We start from the raw sequence: 16,987 nt of genomic DNA on the forward strand, positions 1-16,987 counted from the left end.
TTGTACTTTATTTTAAGGTGTCCTTATTATACATTTTAGTACTGTGTAATATTATATTATAATATTAATTAGCATGTATTTGTATGTACATTAACAAGTACATGTAATAACTATATGGTTAGGGTTAGAATGAGGGTTTGGTTTAGGGTTACTTGCGTGTAATTATGCATAATTAACTGTTATTATAATAGTGAATGGAACATGTGTAACAAGGACACCTTAAAATAGAGTGTTACCATGTTTTTTATAGCCTCAAACAAAAAAGCTGACTTGTTCCATAGAAAATTTATTACGTTTATTAATGCTCCACAAAGACTCTTAGATGTATTTAGCATTGTAGTACACCATGATTTTTTTTCTACTAAACTGTGATATGATCTTTGGAGTTTTAGAAATAAGTTTAACAATGGTGTTCACTATAGGCTTGGCTGAATTTTACATACTTTGAAAAGCAACCTTTTTTTCACAAAAGGTTACACAAAACCTTGTGTGTGTGGTAAAGTGTTTTGTTTGAAAGAGGACATGTGTGCTCAATGATTTGAACAAGACAAATGTAAAACAAACGCCCCCTGTTGGTGTAATTTATTACAACAAGAGTCTTTACAAGTCAGATGATGCAAATTGTTTATTTAATCATTTATACAGATACATATTACAAACAAGAATCAAGTTATATTAACTATATATTATAGTTATATTAAGTTATGTTATATTAATGGTAGATAAATTAATTAAATTTAAATTAATTTAAATTTATTAAATGTGAATTTAAAGAAATCTTCAGTCTTAATAGGGAAATTTATTTAAATGTTGGTAATTTGGGGCTGATTTAAAGAAATATGTATACGTTTGTTCTAATAGCTGTACTTGCACAGTTTACATAATATTTGAAGAAACTAAAACATATATATATTAAGAGGGAAAGAAAGTGAGCCGTATAGAAGCTTAGGCCAACCAAAAATTACCGCCTGTGATTCCCTGCAAAAACACAAAAACAAACAGAGCTGAAGGACTTCTGATCTTTTAAGATAGTGCTGGAATAATTTACTTTCTCAGTTATTTGATTATTATTTCAAAACTATAAACATGGTAGTGTTTGTAGTGTATTTGGACTTACTGCATAGCATTTCATAATCCCTACAGCAGTTTCTGCGGCAGCCAGGATTGCAGTTGCAGCGGTTGCGGATGTCAAATCTCTCACCACATCTTCTACGACAAGAAATTGAGGCTACAACAAAAAACATTTGAACACGCATTATGCAGAGAAGTGAGTGGTGATAAGAAGGCATGTTATGTGTACATGTGTGAAAGAGAGTTACACTGATTGGGTGGAGGTCTCAAAGTAGTAGTTCTTGAGGTAGCAGAAACTCGTGAGGTAGTAGAAACAGGCAATGCAGCAGAAGCAATTGTGGCAGCAGAAATAGGTGATGTAGTAAAAGCAGGTGAGGCCACAGAAACAGACTGGCATGTGCTTGAAGTATTAAAAATGAAGAATCCTGGAAAGTTTTGGCCAACGTTGTTTGTGATCCAGCTCTGATACTGTGAAACGCGGGTGTAAACACCAGGAGAGTTGGGATCAGCACAGCCATAACCCCAGCTGGTGATACCAGACTGAACCCACACCGAACACTGCCTGCTCACCATTGGACCTCCAGAGTCTCCCTGTGTAAAGACAGAGAGCGGACGTTTTTTATTTTTGTTGACATCAAACATTTCCTGAATGTAAATGAAATATCATGTGTATATGTACAAATGCAGCATAAATAGATGTTTGTTTTAAGATATACAGTTATAACAACCAAGTGGACTTTCAGATACACTTCCAGAGTCTCCCTACAGAAAGACACAGTTTTTCTTTTAAAAATATATTAATTAGAAGATCACAGTGGAATTTCGGATACGCAGCATGTTTAATGTACACATGTAATAATCTGTTTGGTTGTTTACCTGGCAGGTGTCTTTGCCTCCCTGTGTTAAACCAGCACACATCATGTTACTGGTAACAGATCCAGAACCCAGAAGAGTATTACACTGATCATTAGCTACCACTGGAACCAAAGTCTCCTGCAGGATCCCAGGAGAAGGTAAACTCACTGAACACCACAAACACACATACACAACCATCTATTAGTGATGTTAGGAGGAGATCTAAAGGTGAATGAATACATTTAAACACGTTTGTACCTCCAGCTTGAACATCTCCCCAGCCTGTGATCCAGCTGCTGGTGCCAGAAGGGAAGACACTGCTCTGGTCCGCCAGACACACGGGTCTAATATAGTCATTAAAAATGACTGCGGAGGACAGCCGGAGCAGAGCGATGTCATTGTCACTGGTTTGACTATTGTAGGAGGGGTGGACGATGATGGAGATTACATTTCTACTGATTTCATAGGTATTGACTCCTTGCTGTATTCTCTTTCCTAGGTACACAAGTAGATCAGATGCACTGACACTGAAAACAAATGAAGGGGAAGAAAAGAAAATAATCAATCAATTGTGTGAAAACAGCCTCAGAGCCCAGGGTTTGGATGAATAGTTGAATACTGATGTGACTCTTACCCAGGTAAACAGTGAGCCGCAGTCAGCACCCATTCACTGTTGATGAGGGAGCCTCCACAAAAATGACCTCCGAAGTTGGAGCTGTGCAGACTGACCTGCCACGGCCATGAACCCTCAAATGCATCTACACCGCCCACAATACGAGTGTTCAGAGGGGCCTGTCCACAAACTAGGAGGAAGAAAGAGAAGCAGATAGATTGTTCTCTTGCACATTTCTGTTAAAAAAGCTGACATCATAAAGATGTGACAAGCTCTTACCATTCAACTGAGAAAGTGAACCTGTAGTGGACGAGACAGAGTAGCACACATTCAGTTATCCCTTATGAACCAGGACCATGGCAGATATAGCTGCAAGTAAAAGACCTTACCTTGAACATATAAGAGCAGGCCCAAACTGACACATGTTAACCTCCACATCTTCACAAACATCGCTTCTCTTGCAGGATGGATGGAGATTGTGAATTTGGTTCTCTTTGCTCACAAAACCTTTTTATATTCACTTCTCAAGTCTCTGCTTGTCACTCGTCTAATCACTCTAATGTCACACTAATCCATTTTTACTATTGTTTTTGCTCCTCGCCCTGTTTTCATAATGCAGACCTATTAAACATGCATTCTAGAACTAAATTCACTAAATATGCAAGTTTTATTTTCAGAGATGATCAAATTTGTTAATCTCAGTCTAATTCAAACAGGGTGTTCTTGGTTAAGCCAAGAATACATTATTTACTCATTATTTACTCACCTTCATGTTGTTACAAACCTGTTTAAACAAAAAATCAGATGTTAGGAATGACACTGCAGTCACCATTCTCTTTCACCATTCACTGCATGGAAAAACCAACTATTCCTTTAAGAAGAGTGGAAATTGTTTTGCGTTTTAAAGTAAAATATAAAGAATAAATGGCAAAGGATTATACTTGAAGTTGAAACAAATAGTCATGCTTTGTTACAAAAATAATAGGGATGACATTTAAATTCCAGTGAAAGTGATAAAAGAATTATGCTTTTTCCTTACATTGACTTTTTTTTGTAACTCTGGAATAATTAAATGATCCAAAATAAGCATTTGCAATTTAGTAGGCAGTTTGGTTTCGGATATTAAAATGCAGAGCAACATGTGAGAGAATGTGAGCTGATTATTTACAGGAGACATCCATCACCACACAGCAATTAAGCTAAGCTCAGTTTATCTGGATTTGTGACGAACAGGTACAAAAAAGGTGTTTGTGAGACACCCGGTAAAAAAATTACAGTATTTGTTAGTTTAAGACACTAATGAGACACTAATTATCACTTAAAGGCGGCATGTGGCAATCAGAAATTTTACAGTGTCATTGTAAAAGTGTAACAGAGGGCAGGTGAATCAATGTTGCAATTGTACTGTTCCAGCAATTTCATATTTCAAAATAAATCATTGAGTTCAAGCAATAACTATCATTCTTTTAAGGGTTTAATAATTTCAGAAAACAAGCAAAAAAAATCTATCTATCTATGTCTAAACAAATGTTATATGAAAATAAATTGATATATGTGATGTAATTTATTATAATTATATAATCTTTAATGTCATTATAATTACCTGGATGTAGAGTACAAATCCTCAAATCCTAGACTTGGCATTCTTAGCAAGATCAAACAGCATTAAATTATTATATTACATGAACATCATGCCAGAATTATAGAGATTAATAAAATGTCTGGAAAAAACCTTTTGTGTAATATGTTTTAGTTTAAAATTTAGTTCTAAAATGCATGTTTAACAGGTCTGCGTTATGAAAACAGGGTCAGGAGCAGAAAATTATATAAAAAAATGGATTAGTGCGACAATAAAGTAATTAGACAAATGGCGAGCAGAGCCTGGAGAAATTAATATAGAAAAGGGTTGTAAGAGCAAAGAGAACCAAATCCATCATCTCTATCCATCCTGCAAGAGAAGAGACGGTTTGTGAAGATGTGGCGGAGATAAAAAAAAAAAAAAAGAAAGAAAAGAAAGAAAGTCGTCACACTGAAAGTCAAAGACAACTGACTTTTCAAAATATCTTCTTTGTGAATTCTCATTAACACTATTTACTTCTCTGCATAATACTTGATAACGTCTTTTGTTGTAGCCTCAATCTCTTGTCAAGGAGATGTGGTGAGAAATTTGACTTCCGTAACCGCTGCAATCCATGCTGCCTCATAAACTGCTGTGTGGATTATAGAAAGATAAGTCAAAATCATAATTCTGAAACACAAACCAAACATGATTCAAATGTTGAATTCTTTAGTGTAAAAGTCTTCAGCTTTGTTTGTTTTTGTGTTTCTACACAAATAACTCTTGACTGGCACGATCCTCTGAATAGCTCACCTTCATGTTTTCAATTTGTTTATACATTCTGTGCAACAATTTCATGCACCAAGTATAGGTTATATAATAAAATATTTCTTTAAATCAGCAAAGTTTATTTAAAGAAAAAAATTCTTCAAAATGTATCTGTAATGAATGTCTAATTTTTCCATCTTCAGACTAATTAATAATTTATTGTGGTTTTGTGTCAAATGGTACCTAAATATTTCAAAATTAATTTTATGGAGCATACAAGCAGAATTTTTAAACATATATATTATATAAATTACTAAATAAATGCTTTGCTTCATCGGGCTTGTAGTGTCTTTTCTGTTATGAATCATACCAGTTGGGGTGGATAAAAAGTGTTTGTAGATTCATGGTACAAAATACATGCCTTTGTATGGATGTACAATTATTAAAGTGATGAAACACACTGCTCAATACTCATCTGAAAAGCAGATTTAATTTTAAAAAAGAATATTTATCAGACTGTTACAGATTTGGATGTGTAACATGTATCTGTAGAAATGCAAGTTGCACTACCATCCGAGAGCCACACTGAGAATCCATACAGAGAGAACCAACCCTTATTTTCCCTCACCAATTATGAGGAGGCCATCCTTGCCTCTCAAAGATGTATCCACTGTGTCAAAACCTGGATCTGGGGTAGAGATATAGAGACATGTGAAGAGAAAGATATTTAGCACCGCACTAGCAACACTAAGGTCAAGGAAATGTGTGGATGCATATTTTCAATGTAATTCAAGTCGCTTTGGATAAAAGCATATGCCAAAATAAATGGAGAAAGGACCTCAAGGTAACCAAAAAGGCCCATTTCCAACACACTTGTGTTAAGTGGCCAAGAAAACCTAGCGATGGCATCATGGCCCTAAACTTTAGAGTGTTTAAATGACAGAATTGGCCTACCAACATCTTTCTTGTATACTTTATGTTACAAAAGACAAGCATAAACCAATAAAAAGTAATTTCCTATCAAATAAAACGCTGTTATAACATTACTACAAGAAGATAACCAGATAAACCAAAAAGTAAGTTTAATAATCCTGTATAAATGATTTATGCCATTTTCTCAAGGATTTCTGTTTCCAGTTGGTTGTTGCTTTCTATTTCCAGAAATGATTACGAGCAGTTTTCACATCCGCACAAAGTAAAAGCTTTAAAACACGCTCTCGCGCTTGTGCGTGAGGGTGTGATGTCTCGTGACAAATCCCTGACGCCTTCATCCGGGACTCATCTACAGACCACTCTACAACATGGCGGCGTCAGGTGAGAATAATGCGCTCTCGCGGTCTGCCTTCATTTGAAAAATTCTTTGCGGAACAGCTCTAAGCAAGTTTGTAGAGCACTCATGTGTTCAAGCGTAAGGTTTATGCCATTCACCGTATGCGTTTTCAATAACTGCACTGCTGAATATACTGGGGAAAATACACTGAAAACATGAAGAATTCGTTGTATTGGAGAAGCCGTATGCTCAACTGAATTAGCCAGTTTGTTAGCGGCAAAATCATTAGCCTCGTCTGTCTTGTTCTCCTCTGGAGTTTTAGGACGGGACGACATTTAGCAAACGAATGCTCGGGTTTTTTAATGTACATGGCGGTTTTCTAAGGTTAATGTACGGAAAGTGTTGATATTAAGGTAAATGATAGTGCCTGGAGTTTAGCGCTAATAACCCGTGCTTGGCGCGCATGCGCATTACGATCCAGAGGAGGGACCGGAGAGGTCACCACGTGCGTGGAGAGCTAAAATAGATAATCGTCATTTATGACCACAAAACATCTCGTATTATTCTGTATTAAAATGTACGTGTCAAAAGTTGTGGATAAACGCATTTGAAAGAGGGTTTATGCATCAAATATGTATATATCGTTACCCTTGTAAGTTAGCAAGTGTTTCCAGGGCTTGTGCAAGCAGCTAGATGTACAGAACTGCAAATACAGCTCTTATCTTTTTGAATGGGGAAAGACTAAATTATCTGAAACTGTTTGTTAATGATACATCTGAATGTCATTTCAAGTCAATGGTAACATTTGACACTAGTGGTATCATAAATTGTTTTTCTGAGCTTTTCCAGGCTAGTCTAACTAATGTATGTACAGGTTCTAGAGTAAACATTTGATTGCATAGTGTTGTCAATGCATTTTTTGGACAAGGTGTGACATTGCTCACTGGGGAAAGCTATTAGTGTCTGTTCTGGGTTTCATGCAATTTAATGAAGGGTGTTAAGAGGTTTTACCTGGAAATCCTCTACAAGTGTAGTGACATTTCACTGTTAAAGAAAGGAGATATTAGAGAATATACAAATAGTGAGATAATGTCTTTTGAATAAGCCTATCTGTTTTTGCATGGTCATGCTACATTTGTTATCTGTGTCTCCATGTGGCCCATCTAGGGAGGGAACATTAAAATATTTTTCCTTTTCTTCTGAATGTTAGTGGTGGCATCAAATTAAAAATGATCCTAGTTTTTTTCTAAATGCATCTTCTTGTAAACATTTCATCTTTACATACGCTTATTTGTTTTGACTTTGTTATTCTTAATCAAAATGTCATAACTCTGTCTCTGACCCAATCTTCTGGTGAAATTGCAGATTTCTCTCTGGTGTAGTATGATGAATATCTTCAGTCATTTTGATTGTAGTGTAGTTCAACCAAAAATGAACATTTGTCATCATTTACTCACCCTCAAATTGTTTCAGACTACTGTCAGCTGTTTGGTTCAATATGTTTATCAAATAAAGGAATGGAATTCCTCTGTTTTGGTGTTTTCATAGCATCTGTTTTTCTTTATTAGCTAAGAAGAATAAGAAGAAGGGCAAGACCCTGACCCTAAATGACTTCCTTGCGAATGATAGCAGTGGCAGTGTACCCCCAAGTTACCCCAGCACAAAGACCACCAGCTGGGCAGACGAGACCGATGACTTGGATGGAGATGGTGAGTAAAGGCTGGAATGCACTACATGACTTAAAATCTGAAAAGCCCTGTTGCTAGGAGACTCATGACAAATGAAAACAATGTGTTTTTAAGAGCATCTCAAAATCACAAACATGTTTGATATCCTCAGACTTGATGGAATCATAGTCTGAAGAAGTGCTGCACAATTTGGGGTAGTTCAAATTCAATAGTTTTTTTTCTGATTAATAAAGCATTTTGCGATTTATTCATATGATTAAAAACAAATTTCAGGTTTGCTGTGCATTTTTGTAGGGCTGCAATTTTTGCCAGAATTTTGTGATTCAGTCTCAATGTGATTATAAAGTAATAATTTGTTGTTGTTAAAAATATTAATTAGTAAACAATAAAAAATAATACTAAGTAATATTTCACTCTAAAATAAAGTGTAAAAAATTTAGTATTTATAAAAATGTATATAATATTTTTAATTACAACTATACAAAGGTACAGTATTAATGTAATAATAAATTAATATAAAAAATATAAAACATTGAATAAAATGAAAATACATTTCTTTATTCACTCTAAAATTAAGTATATAAAATGATTTTGGAAATTATAATTTAGAAAAATGTATGTTTGTTTTTTACATTACAACTGTAAAATGTAAGTTTCTTATAGGTATGGATGTCTCAATTTCTGTATTTCAGCCTTAAGAAGGCAAAATGCTAAGTTTGGTACAATGTAAGATCCGATGCACTTTGAGAGCCAGGCAATGAAATCATATTCTGTGGTGGTCAAGTTCCATTCTCCTTCTCTTTAGTCTCAACTTCCTGGCATACTGCGGAGGATACGTATCGAGCTCCTCCCATCGACCGCTCCATCCTGCCAACTGCACCTCGTGCAGCACGGGAACCAAACATTGACCGCTCTCGGCTGCCACGTGGTCCACCCTACACTGCCTTCCTCGGTAACCTTCCCTATGATGTCAGCGAGGAATCCATCAAAGACTTCTTCAGGGGCCTTGCGGTCAGTGCGAACCTGCAAGTTTAAAGTTCTGCAAGTTTATTTTTTGAGTCTTTCCTATCAGGAAGTATCACTCTTAGCTACTTGACAAATGCAGGTTGTGTGTAACTGAATATGTTTTGTGTGTATTTTCAGATCAGTCAAGTACGTTTGCCACGGGAGCCGAATAACCCAGAGAGGCTTAAGGGTTTTGGTTATGCAGAATTTGATGATGTTGAATCCTTCTTGAGTGCTCTCAGTCTAAATGAGGAGGTAAGTCGTCTACTGACTTAAAATACAGAGCTTAGTCCATTGCCTTCGTTTTCTGTTTTGAGTTAACATTGCATTACATTTGTGTAGAATCTTGGGAATAGACGGATCCGGGTGGATATCGCAGATCAATCCAATGACAAAGGTGAACTGAAGATATACAAACTCCTCCATTTTGTCTTTGCCTCTGTTAAAGCATATTTCTATAATGTAAATTTCTTCCAGAGAGGGACAGTGGGAATATGATGGGGAGAGACAGGGATAGAGATCGTGGTCGTGGGATGGACAGTGGCCCTGATAAGACAGATTCTGATTGGAGGGCACGGCCAAGCGGGGACCAGGATGATGGACCACGCAGAGACGATGGATTTGGTGACCGTAAGTTAAACTGATGAAAACTCTTTCATGCTTAAACCAGCATTAATTTTGACCACTAATTTAGTTATCGGAATTGTTTTAATTGTCTTAATATCATAAGATTGTTTTATTTACAAGGAAATACCAGTGGTTGTAAATGCTTTCTTTAAAACAACTTGCATACAACATGGAATATTTTTGAAGGGTCACGTGACCGCTATGAGTCGGACCGATTCAGAGATGCTTCAAGACGTGATGATCGTTATGACAGCGGTCGAGATCGCTTCAGTGGTAGAGAACGCTATGATGACAGAGGTAGCAGAGACTATGATCGTGGAGGTTTGTAGCGTTTCATCCATGGGTTTCTCAAAAAACATAGCTTAATTTCTCATATGATGCGCAAAATGAAAGTAAATGCTAGTGCAGGTTAATTTCTCACTGTGTTTTTGGTGGGTTATTAATTGCAGTTTGCTTTGAAAGTTCTGCTGTGGTTGTGATTGTCTTAGGTTATGACTCGCGTAGTGGTGGTGGAGGCCGACGAGGATTCAGCAGTGGCTTCAAGCGAGACTATGATGACCGGCGAGATGGAGATCGCTATGGAGATCGAGAAGAGCGTTTAGACAGGAAGGAAGATGGACGAGAAGAGAGGGGTACATGTTAATGCAGAAATAACACACTTCAACTTTAAAGACACAAGTTTAATGTCAGGAATGTTGTTTCTAAATGAATTGGATTTCGGTCTAGGCCCTCTACAGAGGCCCAAGTTAAACCTGAAGCCAAGAAGCATCCCAAAAGAGGAGGAACCGAGTGGAAGCTTGTCTCCGCAGAGTAACACTGCTAATTCCAGCAGGACTTCCTCTATATTTGGAGCTGCCAAACCTGTGGACACAGCCGCCAAGGAGAGAGAGGTGGAGGAGAGGCTGAAGAAAGAACAAGAACGACTCCAAAAACAATTGGAAGAGGACAAGAACAGGGCCTCAGAGAGACCACCAAGAGACCGGTGAGAATAGATGGGTTGATATAAAAGAGCTTTTCTCTGAAATCTTAACTTTTAAATTGTGATGAAAGAGTATTTCTAGAATTTGTGTTTTTTGTTTTGTTTTTCCGCAGGGAAACAAGTTGGAGAAATGATGAGCCATCTAATGAGCGTCGACAAACTGGAAGTGAATCCTCGCAACGTAAAGGTAATACACTTATGCATGTGTTAACACTTTCTTTTTACCTTTTGGTTGATTGATTTTTAATGAAATGAGGCCAGATTCGTTTTTGTTGTTTTAATCAAATTATTTATATAAAGTGTGTGCTGTTTATTTCCTAAACTGTTTTATTTACTTTGTTTCTTTCAATGATTATAGCTGTGGTAGCTGGCGTGGCACTAAATTATAAACAATTATCAAAGCAAGTATATTAGCTATGCACTAATATTACTATCCTGGGTAGAAATGTTTCCGTGGATTAAATAACTCTTAATACTAAAATAAATACAAATTAATAGGAGTATTGAAAAGAAAAAAAAACTAATAAAAATTTTGAAAATACATGAAATTGCTGAACCTTCAATAAAATGAAAATAAAAATTAATAATTTGTACAAATAAAAGCTAATTTAAAGTATTTAAAAATACTGCTAAAATAACAATGGGTTGAAGATGTCTACAATGATAGTGAGAATACATATGCCTGTAAACCTTTTTTTTTTTTTTTTTTTTTTTTCTTCAAGCAAATTTGCCTACAAAAGAAAAAAGTCCTGATATTAGTAAAAAGTGTTAAAAAAAATACTTCTCTCTCTGTGATGTTCAGGATCGAGGAGTCAAGATGGTGAACATTCAGAGAATGAAGTCTTCAGTGGACAAGAGGATGAGCCGATCTCTCCTGCATGTCCATCACCCTCTTCCAATCAGGGAGGGCTTCCACTAAAAGTGATGCCAGCTCCTCCACCTAAAGAGAACGTCTGGGCCAAACGCAGCACAGGGGGTGGTGCTAATGAGAAGGAAGGACCACCCTCAGCTGCGCCTAGCAACAAAAGTGCTCTTCAACCCAACAGGTGTCCTTTTTCTCTCAACTTATGGAAATACAAATATAAAACACGCAATGATAAAGCAGAAATAACACTTGTGTTTGTTTTGTCTTTCTAGGTCAGCTGAAGAGAGAGTATTGGGTAAAGGAAAAGTCCCCACAATAAAATTTGAAAAGACTGGAAAACATTTTTTTATGAAATATATATATATAACATTTTTCACTTTGTTGTACTATTTGCTAGATGAAAACCAGGTTGATGGCATTCGAAGGGAACAAGTTGTGCCTCAGGGAAGAGGAGGAGGAGGAGTTTGGAGAGGAGGGGGTCGGGGAAGAGGAGTTGACTGCCCAAACAAAGACAAACAGAGAGAAACTGCAGACAGGTGAGGCAGCCTTCACAAATGTGATTTTTTTTTTTTTTTTTTTCTGTTTTGTTCTATATGAATTTGTACAACTACATAGACAAGACATTGACTAAAAAATAGTTTCTGAATCTAAATGACTTTTCTTGGTTAAAAGTGGATGGGAACTGTTAAGCTCTAAAACTGACTATAAAAATATTCCTTACAACTAGCATTTTATTACAAATGAAGCCGTAAGAAAAGATGCTGACTGAAAAGTATTTAACACTAGGGTTGGGCTATATTACATGGTAGAGTTGTTAACAAGCAGATACCCTGTTTTTTCTTTGGATGTTTTGTATGTTCAGACAACAAAATATATACAAATTCAAACCTAAATTGGGACATAGTAGTATACATAAAGTATGATGTAAAGTTCACTTAAAGAAAACTTATGAGTATACTTGCTGTATAAAACTACTAAACTAGTAGTTTACTGAGACTAAGTATTTAATTAGTAAACTATCAGTAAACCTATAAGTTCACTTTTAGTATAATTGCAGTACAAACTACAAACATAGACGTAAACTTGTTGTGTACTCAAAGTTTGCTACTGTTATACTTAACGTATACTAGAAAGTGGGCCAATTTAATTCCAAGGAGTATTGAAACAGTACACTTACAAGTATACTACTAGAACACTGATATTTGTATACTTGCTACATAAAGTATACTTAAAAACAGAATTGAACTTTACTTAAATATACTTAGTAAAATAAACTTGAAGTATCTTCAACACTCCACTTTTGTGTCCTGAATGCTCGTTTTTTGCATCGACAGCTTCCCGCAATAGAAAGTGAATGGAGAGCGTTGTATTTATTTATTTATTTTCCCGGTGGGCGTGGTTTTCAGATTATGATGCGGGTTGCTCTGTCTCCATACTGTACAACTGTAGATTTACTCTCAGGGGATGGGACACTGCACTTATTTGCAATCACAAAAGTATGTTATTTGCATGTGCTTTAAATCCTTGCCGGTTACATGTTTCTATGGAAGTCGCTGTTGGTTACATTTTATTAGACCACAGTAACATATTTATGTCATAATTTCTTCAAGTTAAACTTAACAATGGTGGGTTGTCTTGAAGATCTTTAAGTTCCAGTTTGTATATGACTGTTTTTCCTCAACTAAAATGTGCCTCAGAGTAGCTCTGGAGATAAAGTTAATGCATTTATGTCCTTGTATATTGAGACGCAGATGCTGAAAACATCACATTTAAGTTTTTGTAGTAGATGAAACCGCACTATTTATTCACACAAAGACATGTAGAACAGGCAAACCTATTAGCAGCATGAACCAACTGGCTGTTGTCATGGTTTTTTTTTTCTGCTGTGTGATAGACTGTTAAATTAATCCATAATAAATAAGAATGTCCAAAGTTTATTATCGCTATCAATATAAATTTGTATTGTGATCTCAAAAAATGATTCCATCTATTTTTAAACCCTTTCATAAATTTTAAATGACAGGAAGGAGGTCAGACGGGAACGAGATCCCAGAATAGCCTCAGAACCAAAGAAATATGAAGAGGGCGCTCCTCCTGTGAGTACTTTATCTGGACCTGACACCTCACTGAGTAGATGTAGTCAACATTACAAGAAAAATTAGACCCTGACAACGATTGATTGTAGAAACTTACATATTAGTGTAGTTGTTCAGCCCACTGTTGTGAAGAACTACTTGCTCAGAAAGAAATATCAGAAAATAATTTTCTTCCTACAACTCTTACTTGGTCATCACAAAGGGTGCTTCTTAGTATCCCTCCTCGCTCCTCTATCCTCCATCCTGTGACCCGGAAACTGATCGATCTCAGCCATCTTGAAGGACATCTCAATTCTCTAATTAAACTGCGAGGAGGTGAGGATTGAGGAGGCTTCCTGAGAAGTCATGAGCGAGGATACATGGGTGTATCATTTGCGGAAGTGTATTGTCAACTAAACGTGACACACCTGTACATTCTCTGCCCTTTACACATCTGTCGTAATAATTTACATTAATATTTTACCTTTGCAATTAAAAAAAGCATTACATGGCATATATTTCAACAGGGTAGCTTGGTTTCATAATATTTATGAATGCCTTTTTTGAGATATATTTGAGATATATTGGATGAAAACAGGGAGGCTTGTGACTGTCTTGTGACACACCCTGCATACTAGTCAGATTTGTCAAAATGGCGCTACACTGATATGGAAAGACACAGAGGAGAGGTCATTATTTTTGTTTTCTTTGTGTACCAAAAGTATTCTCGTCACTTCATAATGTTACGGTTGATCCACATATGGCAGATGGACTATTCTGAAAATGCTCTTCATACTTTTCTGGACCTTGACACTGTTATTTATTTGGCAGTCTATGGGACAGTCTCAAGCCTCCTGATTTTCATCCAATAAATCTTAAATTGTGTTCCAAAGATGAACAAAGCTTTTATGGGTTTGGAACGACAGAGGCTAAGTGATTAATGAAAAAATTTACATTTTGTGGTGGAGTATCCCTTTAACAACACATGGGCAGATTCCTTTAGCGCAGCTGATTACGCTTTGAAGTAACGCTTAAGTGTTCAAGAATATTCCAGTGTTCATCCTTTGGTTCCTCCGTCATCATTTCATTTTTCTTGTATCCTGCCCTAAGAGCTAAGAAGCAAGGAAAGGAAACGTAGATGCACAAATAAGAAATGAGAAGCACCAAAACATTGAGGTTATAATTTTTTTTTTTTTTTGTCCCTGCAGCAATTCAGCTCCGCAAGTAAGTATGCTGCCCTACTAATGGATGGAGACCAGGGAGAAGAAGATGGAGAGGAATGAACAATTAGCAAGGATCAACTAACTTCAGATACACAGAACAGAAGAAAAGAGCAACTGAATGATCAAATGAGGGGTTAAATTGACATGATGAGGGAGTGGTGTAGGTCTAGGGATGATGGCCAGGGTGCCCACAATACTGTTCTCTGTCCTAAAACTGGTCCATTTTAATTAAAAAATTAAATAAAACAAATCAGTGCAGTACGTAGTAAAATGCATTCATTCATGTAGCTATTTGAAAATCATTGTTAATTTGAAAGTCGTCATAATAAAAGACTGTAAGATACTGTAACTTGTCTCTGAATTACTTTTTTGGTTAATTCAGTCAGCAATTACAATATGATGCATAGTAGCTTTTTCATGGATTTCATGTAATTGTTAACTCCTAATGCTCATTATTGTGTTTTCATTAATGCTATAAACCATGGTGCATTTTTGTTGAAATCTCCCACTGAAAAGTTTGTGGTTAGCAGAAACGCCCTCAGAAATAAGGTGTATGCTAAAACATAGGCTATCCACTCAAATCTTTTAAATGCTTCAGACTGAAACTCTAGGTTTCATTCTTATTTTGGTCATCTTGTTAATTTCAAACCTGTGTAGCATTATGTTCTCAGGACAGAATAGTGAACTCCCTCGAAGTGCTCTTAAACCAGTGTAATGGTCCAACACTGAGGCTATGCTGATCCTCCCAGTCCCTTGGTGATTGAGTATTGAAAAGCTTTACAAGACCCCTAATGCTTTTCCTTCCAAAGGACTAAATTATTAAACTAATCAGAAAAATCTGACCGCATGAAAATCCACAGTTGGACTCCAGTGGCTGTATGTGTGCCACAAGAAAATTGGTTCTGTTACATTTTCTACCTGTTTTCTCTTTAGCTCTGAATGATTTTGAGTTTTGTGTGTTTCTCAAGGTGTTTTTTTTTACTGGATGGATTTTACGGCCCCATTCTAGGGTGGGAGTTTGTTGCATTCTTTGTGTGGTCATATTGTGCTGTTGATCCATGTTTTCCCAGCTGCCCTAACTGAACCTCTCTTGCATGTAGCCTGATTTGAATGCAATTATATCCTTACAGAGTTAAGGTGCATATTATCAAAATGTTTTAGTGAAAGAGAAAAGAGTTCTCTGATCTGGTATTTTCTCTTACCAATAATCCTTAAAACTCTTCGTTCACTATTTCGAGTGCATTGCCGATGTGTCCAGACATAGAAATATTGCAGCTCAATGACAATTAAAAACACACTGGTTTTGTGATGAATCAGATTTGATGAGCGTGTTCTTTGTCATCCCTGATGGCTTTAAAGAAATTAGGCTCTTGTCTGCCATATGGTTTATTTTAGGGCAGAAAATAATGTTTGCTTGAAGTTTAGTTAATGGGTATTGATAAACAAAGGATAAGCTCCATAAGGATAAGCTCACCAAGAAAGTAAGAAACTGTTTACACCAACACATCCAACGCCACTTGAAATGTTATGTGATGGCTTCTAAATTGCTGTCAAATAACTGTTCTGAAAGTTACTCCAACAATATCACTCTGTCATGTTGGGTTCTTATTCCCTATCCTCGTACAGTTACTACGTTACATATTAAGTTCTAATTGCCCTTCTTGGTGTGAACAGGCCTTAAGTTACAGGTTTTCTGTATAAAAATAGTAATAGAAATGATTCAGATCATTTATTGAGACACGTTTAGACACTATTTAAACTGTATAGTTAACCACAGTTATTATCCTTGGTTTAAACGGGATTTTAGACAAATAATGTAAGTTACTTACCGTGGTAACGTAACGTTACAAGAATGGTATCAGATGATAATATCATTATAGGCTACTCACGAATGAACCATGACACGAATACGATGGAATTACCATAGTACATATTCTAGAAAGAATAAATTATTTTTTTATTTAACAGTTAGACCTTTTTAATCGATTGACATCTTGGGTGTAAGAAACAAAAAGCATCGGTATGTGAAACTGCATTCCTGTGTGTTAATAGCCCTCTAGTGACAGATGCAGTGCTTTTGTGTGTTCAGTGTTGTTTTCTGCTGTGTCAGGTGCATGTATGTGTTGTTTCTGTTGTCTGTAGAATGACAGTTGGTGCTTACTGGTGGTCTCTGAACACAGAACCTACTAGAGTGACCTTACGAGTAACCAAGAAAAAAAAACATTTATGTATTGGTAGCTTTTGGTAACGATTTTGTTTGAGTCTTTATATTAGTTTACTTAATAGTTTTGCGTGTGCAAATGTTGTAGTACAGTAAAAACAGTCCTTGCAGTCACAATGAGGTCATAAAGTTCTTATAACCTCATGATTCCATGGATTGTTTATAAACT

The 16,987-nt window shown here is 36.2% G+C and overlaps 3 protein-coding genes across 5 annotated transcripts in view; 1 reads left to right on the forward strand and 2 right to left on the reverse strand.

Moving 5' to 3' along the window:
- The window catches only part of gpr84 (G protein-coupled receptor 84), a 187,338-nt gene that overhangs the window by 50,380 nt on the left and 119,971 nt on the right, over positions 1-16,987 (reverse strand). The window lies entirely within an intron of this gene.
- On the reverse strand, positions 1,291-3,311 carry LOC132160660 (tryptase-like). The gene is made up of 5 exons (XM_059570289.1): positions 3,306-3,311; positions 2,561-2,775; positions 2,185-2,453; positions 1,948-2,093; positions 1,291-1,662 (listed from the first exon to the last, which is right to left on the reverse strand). Exons 1-5 carry the CDS (start codon positions 3,309-3,311, stop codon positions 1,291-1,293), a joined length of 1,008 nt encoding a protein of 335 aa, XP_059426272.1.
- eif4bb (eukaryotic translation initiation factor 4Bb) lies at positions 6,070-14,801 on the forward strand. Of its 3 annotated transcripts, XM_059570840.1 has the most exons (15): positions 6,070-6,179; positions 7,704-7,844; positions 8,629-8,834; positions 8,967-9,083; positions 9,171-9,225; positions 9,306-9,458; positions 9,642-9,776; positions 9,944-10,087; positions 10,182-10,437; positions 10,548-10,621; positions 11,237-11,480; positions 11,572-11,594; positions 11,697-11,835; positions 13,323-13,395; positions 14,583-14,801. In XM_059570840.1, exons 1-15 carry the CDS (start codon positions 6,167-6,169, stop codon positions 14,655-14,657), a joined length of 1,848 nt encoding a protein of 615 aa, XP_059426823.1. In that variant the 5' UTR covers positions 6,070-6,166; the 3' UTR covers positions 14,658-14,801. The 3 variants fall into 3 exon arrangements, with proteins under 3 accessions (XP_059426823.1, XP_059426824.1, XP_059426825.1); XM_059570841.1 differs by lacking the exon at positions 11,572-11,594 and having other exon boundaries at positions 11,237-11,493; positions 11,687-11,835; XM_059570842.1 differs by lacking the exon at positions 13,323-13,395.

The sequence above is a fragment of the Carassius carassius genome, chromosome 17 (genome assembly GCF_963082965.1).
Source record: "Carassius carassius chromosome 17, fCarCar2.1, whole genome shotgun sequence".
Classification (NCBI taxonomy): domain Eukaryota; kingdom Metazoa; phylum Chordata; class Actinopteri; order Cypriniformes; family Cyprinidae; genus Carassius; species Carassius carassius.

What these genes read in the sequence shown, in the direction of transcription:
- LOC132160660 (XM_059570289.1), bottom strand. An exon ending in GCGGCTCACTGTTTACCTGG is followed by an intron (nt 2,454 to 2,560) that starts GTAAGAGTCACA and finishes ATTTGTTTTCAG; the next exon opens with TGTCAGTGCATCTGATCTAC. An exon ending in GGGAGATGTTCAAGCTGGAG is followed by an intron (nt 2,094 to 2,184) that starts GTACAAACGTGT and finishes TGTGGTGTTCAG; the next exon opens with TGAGTTTACCTTCTCCTGGG.
- eif4bb (XM_059570841.1), top strand. An exon ending in CCAACAGGTGTCCTTTTTCT is followed by an intron (nt 11,494 to 11,686) that starts CTCAACTTATGG and finishes ACTTTGTTGTAC; the next exon opens with TATTTGCTAGATGAAAACCA. An exon ending in CAGAGAGAAACTGCAGACAG is followed by an intron (nt 11,836 to 13,322) that starts GTGAGGCAGCCT and finishes TTTAAATGACAG; the next exon opens with GAAGGAGGTCAGACGGGAAC.